Here is an 8717-nt window from a genome sequence, read left to right as displayed (position 1 = left end):
CTAAGGACTACTTTCATTGTGTCCCATAAGTTTGGGTGTGTTGTGGCTTCATTTTCATTAAACTCTAAAAAAGTCTTCACTTTTTTTTTCTTATTTCTTCTTTGACCAACTTATCATTGAGTAGAGTGTTGTTCAGCTTCCATCTGTATGAGGCATTTCTATTATTTATGTTCTTAATCAAAATCAGTCTTAGTCTGTGGTGACCTGATAGGACTCATTGGTTTATTTTAATATTTTTGTATCTGTTGAGGCCTTTTACCTCATTTATTGAGAGAAACATTTTACAGTGTTTCTGGTTAATGGATGAGATTTGTGTTTAGTAAAACAGTCTAGAAAAATTGTCTGTTAGAGCTATAGAGAGGACAAATATTCATATAATTATTGACAACATTGATTATAACTAAAAACAGTATGAAACTTTGCAGAAGACATGGCAGACATAAGATCTTGAATTAAGGTGATGTATAGGAGGAAAAGTCTTTTCTCCTGCTGGCCATAAAGTGAGTAATTGATCAGTCCAGATGATCTTTCTGATTTGGAGAATGACTTGACCTCTCCAGATCACATGGGGGATATGCAGTATGACAAATATTGATGCATACATTGTGTTAAATGTAAAGAGGATACTAATAATCCTCAAGGAAGAATGTTGCTTATCAATAGACAATGACTAAATCTGGCCCTGAGCTCTCCTTGGGTTTGGGTATATTCTGGTAGTATATATAGGAGGTAGAAAGTTGAATGAAGCCAACACTCAGGTGAAGCAGATTTCCTGACTTGGAGCCTACATTGTGGTGGATCTTCTCAGAAATGCAGCTGACTTTGACTCTTTCAGGCTCAGGTAGGTTGCCATTCATCATGTACCTCTCAGTTAACCTTAATATTGCGGACATATTCAAGATGTGTTTGGAGTGTGGATTTACTTTTGGATGTGATGCGGTTTTTGTTTGTTTCTTTCTTTCTTTGTTTTGTTTTCTGTTTTGTCAAAGTGCCTCTTAAATATTTGTATTTAGACCTATTGATTACAGTAACAATTAATTCGTGTATTGAAAGAAACATTTTACAGTGTTTCTGGTTAATGGTGGAGATTTGAATGTAGTAAAACAGTCTCAGATAATTATCTGAGGTTTCTGTTTCATGCTTACTCAAAGCTCCATGTGTTTACAAACTACATGAAGAGCTACTTTGGAACAAATGCACACTGTGAGATGTCTCCTACATTTTCATTTCTGTAATCGAGAAATGTCACCATTTTCCTGTATTTTCTGAGTTATAAGCAATAGCAAACCAAATATAATGGCTGAGGACCCTCAGAAAAGACAGCATCCTAAGAAAATCCATCTGTTGTAACCACATATGCATAGATTATTTCAGTTTGTTTCTCTGACAGCAGGAATGCAATTGTTGCTGCTGGTGTCAAGTCTACTCCTTTGGGAGAATGTGTCCTCCAAACCAACTGCCATGGTGCCCACTGAAGACCTGTATACTCGTTTGGCTGAACTGTCTCATAAAACATTTATCTTGACTGCAGATGTGTATAGGGAATTTGTAAGTAATGCCCTTGCCTCTGTATTCTTATCTAAAGGGGCCTTCAACTAACTAAACACTAATAAAATTGGAATGTTTTATGTATATAGTACCAAATAATTCACTTGTTATAGGTAATGAATTCATAGACCAAAATGTGGAATGGGCAGAATATGAAGTTTCATTAAAATATCAAAACAATTGTAAAGAATTAAATGACATTTTAAATTTTTCTATAACTTTAAAAATAATAACTTGTTTTGAACTTTGTCACAGGAACATTGATTTCCTGGTAATTTACCCATGGGTTCTGTCTTCATGACCATTTTATACTTACTGATCTGAAGATACATAGTACAGGAGAATTGCACTTAAAGTTAGTAATATGGAAAGAATAAATTAAGTAAAAGTCAAAACGATGAGATACTTATATGAAAAGTATAATACTAAATAAAATTGAAACCAAGACAAAAAGTGAAAAGCAAAAAAAAACCTCAATGTCTCTTTTTAAGTTCACAAAGTCTAAAAATTATGGTTTATCATTTTCAGGAAAGTGTCTAGGTGCAATTGAAGAGATGATTTAGAAACAACATACATTATCTTTTCTTCAGGGATATAACTCACAGGTTCAGGGTATGCCAGTGAGGAAACAATAGAGACAATTTCCATTGAAAATTGAGTATATGGATTATATACCCCTACATTTAGAGAGAATATACATTTTCATTGTTAGTTTCCTTCACTTGTTTTTCCTATATCCTTCATTCTTTTCTCCTAATCTTTCAGCAGTATATTTTTTAATAATCCTTTATTTATTAATTAATTTTGTATTTTCCGAATAAATACCTTATGCAAGTATATTCTTTATATCATTAATATAGAATTATTAAGTATTTTTGTGAATTCTTATGTTACTCACAGCTGAATATTTCCTTAAAACATGCCCAGAATTTAATAGTTAATTGTTGACAGTATCAACAGTAATGCATTGCACATTTTTTACAACCTTTGTATGAAGGAAACCCTTGGTAATATTTGAGAGCAAATTTATAAAGTCACAATCCCTACTTTAAAAGGCATGTCAATTTTTAACCAATAAAAATAAGATATGTATAAAACTGCATAAAAATAATAATTCTATGACCCTTAGCCAAATCCTAGGAGACATAATACTTAAAAATATATTAATCAGGCATTTGGGGGCATATTGTTTTTTCTTTGCAAATAATATTAGCAAGGACAATAAAAAAGAACAGTAATGAGGGGAAAAGATGGGGACAATAGAAAATTAGCTTGCAAATGTATGAGAAGTAAAAGGTAGGCTTATTATATTTCCATTAATCCACTGTTTCAAATATTGTAAGATTCTTAAATATAAAAATGTGTTGTTTTTCAAATGTAATGTTCTTATGAACATGTAAGTTTTCATTCAATTATGAAACCTCAAATGAATCAAAACGTTTAAAATCTTCCAGGATTTGAATTTTTTCGATAAAACTTGGATAACAGACAGAATACTTCCCCTGTGTCATACTGCTTCCATCCATACTCCAGAGAATCGAGAGGAAGTCCACGAAATTAAAGTAGGTTTCTTACCTGTTTTGTTTTGTCAAACAAATAATGTTACATGTGGGCTAGATTTTATATATATGATTATTAAGCCCATAGAGGTGTGGTAATCTCAGAATTAATAGATAAAGGTGAAAATGTCAGAGAATAATGACATCATATAGTTGATAACATTAGCACTAACTTAGATGACTGCCAATTCGCATTTTTTGCTAGTTCTAACTCTCTAGATAGAAGCAGTTTCACCATAACCTTTTGTTTGTCACCTGGGAAGTTCTTCCATCATTTGGAAACTCATTCTTGAATATATTTATATACATATAGGGTAAATACAAATCCAGATGTATTTGTGGTATGACGCTAAAGGATCTTCTGCTGGCAGCACTTGTGAATGTTCTTCCTAAATTTCTAAACTATCCATGACATACTTCTGTTTCTTCATTGTACAGTCTTTCCTGACTGGTCTACCTTTGCTTGTATCTTAACTGAAAATCAGCTTTCTAAGAGACTCCTCTGTAGGCCGTTTCATGCTCCTCAGGATGACTTCCATTTTGATGAGGTCTTCATAACTATGAAGAAGATCTAATGTATATGTGCTACAATTTCTTCCCTTTGAGTACCTATCATAAATATTAGAGTTTGATTTGCATAAAACTAATATGTAGATTTACCTCACACACAAAATCTATTCTCTAGTCATACTTATATTAATAAAGCAAATAACATAAACAATATACTCTCATAAATAAATTTACTGAATAAAGAAAAATAAAATAAATATAAATGGAGGAAAACTTTTGTAAAAACTTACTTTTCTAGACAATACATATAGCATGTTGTTGACAAAAACATTTAATGATAACAAACAATTTCTGATTTTTTGAGACGATAAATGGAGTCTCAAAAATTAATTTCTCTTGCTTGCCAAGTAAAAATTTAACTTAAATTTCTTTTATATCATGCAATCACTCTTAATCATTATGGTAAAGTTCTTCTAAAATCATGTATGCTATCAGCACTGGCTTGTCCATTTCCTACATAAATGTAAACATTTTTAGAAATTCTGACTGCATTTCACACTTGTCTTTATTTTTGAAATCTCAAGTACTCCTCATAGCAAAATCTAACAAAAATTATTTTATTTTGTATTAGCCTGGAACTGCATTAACACTTCTTTGGTCAAAATTCCATTCTGATTTCTACTGATACCTGTAATTAAATGAATCTCTGTAATAGTTTTTCTTCTGCTCCTGTCAATACATAAATAACTTCTCTAGAGCCGAAGGGTGGGAATCAGGCAGATACCTGAAAAATAAAATTTTGAAAACTATTTTTCTTCAGTAATTACATGTTCATATTCTATATAGAAGTCTCAAGAATATGAGAAACCAATTTGGCTGACTAGTGTAGAAATTATTTGAGCCACTAGCTTCTGAAAGTGTTACCATCTATGTTAAGAGAGATATGTTTCTGGACACCTACTAAGCCCTATAGACCTTTTTTTCTCATAGATAGGTAAGAAATCTAAGAGAAGGGGTGTAATTATGACACATAATATAATGAACAGAAACACAAATTATCATTTTAAAAGAATTATTAAAACCTACTTAGTTTTATTTATCAAAGTGGAATTCGGGAGCTGAAAATATTCATTTACACAACATTTATATGGCATAAAATATCTGTAAAGTATGAAACCATTAACACAGTATTATTAATAAAATTATACTGCTGTTTGCCTCCTTTTTGAAAAAAAACCACAGGTGTCTAACTATTCAGTTCTATGCCACCTTGTTTAATGTGATATTCAATGATGTTTTCTTAGACTGAAGACCTTCTGAAAGCAATGATCAATGTTTCAATTTCCTGGAAAGAACCTCTGAAACACTTGGTGTCTGCACTGGCTGCTCTTCCAGGAGCTTCTGATAGTATGGGGAAAAAAGCTGCTGACATTAAGGACAGAAACCTTATAATTCTGGAGGGACTTCAGACAATATACAACAGGGTGAGTTGTTTCTCTGAATGTCTTTGTTGATGCTAGGTACGCAAATGGTAAATAGTATAATGCAAAAAGAATTTTGAAATGCTCAAATCCAAGGATATCTAATAAGAAGTCCACAGAACATTAATTTCCACAGAACTGCTGTGCCTCAGATTAATTTGGAAAGTTTTTTTCCTAGATGGGGTGGGCACTCTTGCACAATTCAGTATGACAATCATTTTCTGTATTGCTTATACATTAACACATTAAGTGAAATATACTTTTCATATAGAAAGTTTCACTAAACTACACAAAATGTAGGATAGATGTATCTGAGAAGAAGAAAACCATCAGGACACTCTACCAAAACTAATATAGTATAAAGGGCTCACGCACACACACACACACACACACACACACACACACACACACACACACACACACAGACACTCACACACAGACACACACACAAACACACACACACTCACACACACATACTTATACAATTATATATATATGTATGTATGTATATATATATATATATATGTGTGTGTGTGTGTGTGTGTGTGTGTAATTGAATGTGGAATTTTACAAGAGTCAGTCAGAAGGTAGAGAGATAGAGGAAGAGACAGACAGACAGACAGACAGACGGACGGACAGACTGACAGGGCGATAGATAGATATTAACCAAAGAGCACCTTGCATGAGCACCATCTGTTTACATGTATAAAGATATACCTTGCATGAGATCAGTGTCATATCAGAAAGTATATATGCCTGTCTCCAAGTTCTATTTTGGTGTTTAAGTCCTTTATATTAAATTCCATAGTTTTCAACAAAAACTTAAAGACCTCTATTTTCTTGTTAATATTATTTAAAATTTAAAAGAAATATGCACTGGGAGATGTCTCATGTCTGATGCCTTTTTGGAATGTGTAAGGACTTGCCATTTCCATATTTTTATCTCAGAAGAGTGATGTGCTGTTTTCACTTTATAACACTCAGACAAGGGAGTCAGATTGAAGCAGACTGGAGCTTAGATCCTGGTAAGAGTAAGAGTATCTGTCTCAAAAGTCAAGGGAGAAGCCAAGGTGACAATTTACCCAAAATTGAGTGCTGACATCTAAATCGTGTGATTTAATACTACAAAAAATGAACTATGCACACATGCACAAACACACACACACACACACACACGAGAGAGAGAGAGAGAGAGAGAGAGAGAGAGAGAGAGAGAGAGAGAGAGAGAGAGAGAGAGAGAGAGAGAGAGGAGATAATGTCAATAATACCATTCCATTTGATGTTTAGACTCAGGCTAACATTGAAGAAAATGAAAAATTTGACTACCCTGCCTGGTCTGGACTCGAAGAACTGCAGTCACCTAATGAAGACTCTCATCTTTTTGCCGTTTATAACCTCTGCCGCTGCATTAAAAGGGACATCCATAAGATAGACAGCTACATCAAAGTCTTGAGGTGCCGAGTTGTCTTTCAGAACGAATGTTGAGTGCCCACCCAGCGAAGCCCTGCCCACATGGTCTTTGTTGAAACAGACTTGTAATGCTTTCCCTTCCTTGGTTATGCAGAGCTATAATGGAATTATTGTCATAAAATAAAATACAATTTCTTAGATTCAATGTGAAATTTGAAGTGTCTTGTGTCCCTTTAATATCATTTGGATCCAGGCTTTGGTGATGTGTTGCATGTAACATTCTCAAGGTTGACAGTCACATAAGCTATTGTAGATCTCAGTGAATGGAGGTCGACAAATTAACAAAACCAAAGAAAGAGATTGTCACTATTCATCAGCTCTGTTATATCAAGAAGATAGATATATCTGAGGTAGTTTACTTAAAAAACATTTTGTGAGCAAATTTTTAGTCTAATAACAAATAAGTTCAATACTATTGTACAATTCCTAACTACAATCAATTTAAATATTCCACAATATACACGGGACAAAGTATGAAACATATATGTAATTCTCCAGCCCATCTGCCACCTTGATCATCCTTAAGGTCAGCTTAGAAAGAATCCACATGCTGAGATTAATGTGGTTCTGTAAACATTTCATGTCATATCCAGGGTATGTGACACTCTCTCTTCATCCTCCAGATTTTAAGGTTTCATAGCAGTGAAGGTTGAATTTATGTATTATTGATGTTTCTGCACTATCCCCTTTCCTTAATGGTGTCTGAATTTCTTGAACACAAGGATAAATGAAAAAAAATGTGATAAATTAAATTTGATTATTAAAGAGTTTTAGTGAGTAGGTTGCAATGAAAATGAGGTGTTTCTATTCTGGATCTTAATGTAGGAAAATACCATGTGATTGTGTCTTCAGTAGGACACATGTTCTGTATAGATTCCATTTCTCTGCCAGAACTTTGCAATCTGTTACATCCTTTTTAACTTCTGTCAATAGTCTTTGCTCTCTGAATGCTTATTACTAAAGAAAAGTAGGTCAAAATATACCCTCCATGAAATAACATGGTTTTCACACTCATCGGACCAACTCCAGCAGTGAACTGGGAACATGGATCCATCACTATGGGCACTCTCCTGGCATGCTCACTATTTTTTTACTGCCTGTTTTGATATATTCAGAACTGACTAGAAGTACAATTTAATCGCAGGCATTAACCAGTGGAATTTGTTTTCCCTTATTTGAAACCAAGAGGAGTTCCTCTGCTGACAAACATCAGAGAGTGATGTTTGTGTCATGGTAAATCAATACCATTACATTGTATGTAACACCAAACATTAAAATAAAAATGAGTTATTTATTCTGCCTACAAAGAATAATTTTCTAAGCAGAGCTCAGCTTGTTTTTCTAAGAAAATGTGGTTGATAACTAAGGTTATTGCCTATTAATCTCAGAATAGAGTGGGATAAGAGGTCACCTTTTTCTTAGTTTGAATGGAGAGTTCAGGTATTTATAGGCAATATATAACAAGAGTAGGATGAATTACCCTAATCAGTGCATGTAACAAAAAGTCAAAAATGCAATAAAATTGAAAATTTTAATTAGAAGTATGATAAAATTCCTGATGCAACATTGCATACATGGTGAGATCATGAGCTCCTTAGTGTTTGAAAATATACATTCTCTCTCTCTCTCTCTCTTTCTCTCTGTGTGTGTGTGTGTGTGTGTGTGTGTGATCTTCTCTCGTTCTGTGTGTGTTTTATATGTTTTCATCGATGAAGCTGGCACTTACATGCATATGCACCTGAATGCCCATTCATTTACAGATGTAGTTTGATGTCATATATCATCCTCACTCACACTACACTTTATATTTCCTTTTCATCTTTGCTATCTGAAAGTGAACTCACTGATTGAGCTCCAGGCTTTGCCTGTTTCAGTTCTCTACCAGGTTTTTAGTATATGTATCAGCTATGCATTTTGGTCCTGGGGAACATCGCTACTTTGATCTTTATGCTTACAGAACAATTCCTTAAGAGAAAACTAAATACTTTCCAAATTTCTTGAGTATTAAGCAACATATTTCTCATATTCAGCTTTCTCCACTTTTCTTTCTTATAACTTTCCTTCATAGTGAAGATGCCTTCATCTAGTCTAAATATTCATATAGCTAGAAATAAGCAAAATTAATTTGCTTTGTAGGTCAGAATTTAAG

The 8717-nt window shown here is 33.5% G+C and overlaps 1 protein-coding gene across 2 annotated transcripts; it reads left to right on the top strand.

The window, feature by feature from the left end:
- The first annotated feature begins 810 nt into the window (after positions 1 to 810).
- On the top strand, positions 811 to 6583 carry LOC110288311 (prolactin-3D1-like). Of its 2 annotated transcripts, none has more exons than XM_085830776.1 (5): positions 811 to 841; positions 1394 to 1548; positions 3003 to 3110; positions 4922 to 5101; positions 6386 to 6583. In XM_085830776.1, exons 1-5 carry the CDS (start codon positions 811 to 813, stop codon positions 6581 to 6583), a joined length of 672 nt encoding a protein of 223 aa, XP_085686902.1. The 2 variants fall into 2 exon arrangements, with proteins under 2 accessions (XP_085686902.1, XP_085686901.1); XM_085830775.1 differs by having other exon boundaries at positions 1391 to 1548.
- The last annotated feature ends 2134 nt before the right edge of the window (positions 6584 to 8717 follow it).

This window comes from Mus caroli, unplaced genomic scaffold (assembly GCF_978045245.1).
Source record: "Mus caroli unplaced genomic scaffold, Mus_caroli_1 scaffold_15, whole genome shotgun sequence".
Classification (NCBI taxonomy): domain Eukaryota; kingdom Metazoa; phylum Chordata; class Mammalia; order Rodentia; family Muridae; genus Mus; species Mus caroli.
The sequence above is the reverse complement of the archived record's forward strand: the minus strand, read 5'-3'. Positions and strand labels throughout refer to the sequence as shown.

Excerpts from the sequence above, each read along its gene's own strand:
- LOC110288311 (XM_085830775.1), top strand. The coding sequence starts at position 811 with ATGCAGCTGACTTTGACTCTTTCAGGCTCAG. Across the intron at positions 842-1,390 it reads TTTGACTCTTTCAGGCTCAG|CAGGAATGCAATTGTTGCTG; the intron begins GTAGGTTGCCAT and ends TTTCTCTGACAG. Across the intron at positions 3,111-4,921 it reads AGGAAGTCCACGAAATTAAA|ACTGAAGACCTTCTGAAAGC; the intron begins GTAGGTTTCTTA and ends ATGTTTTCTTAG.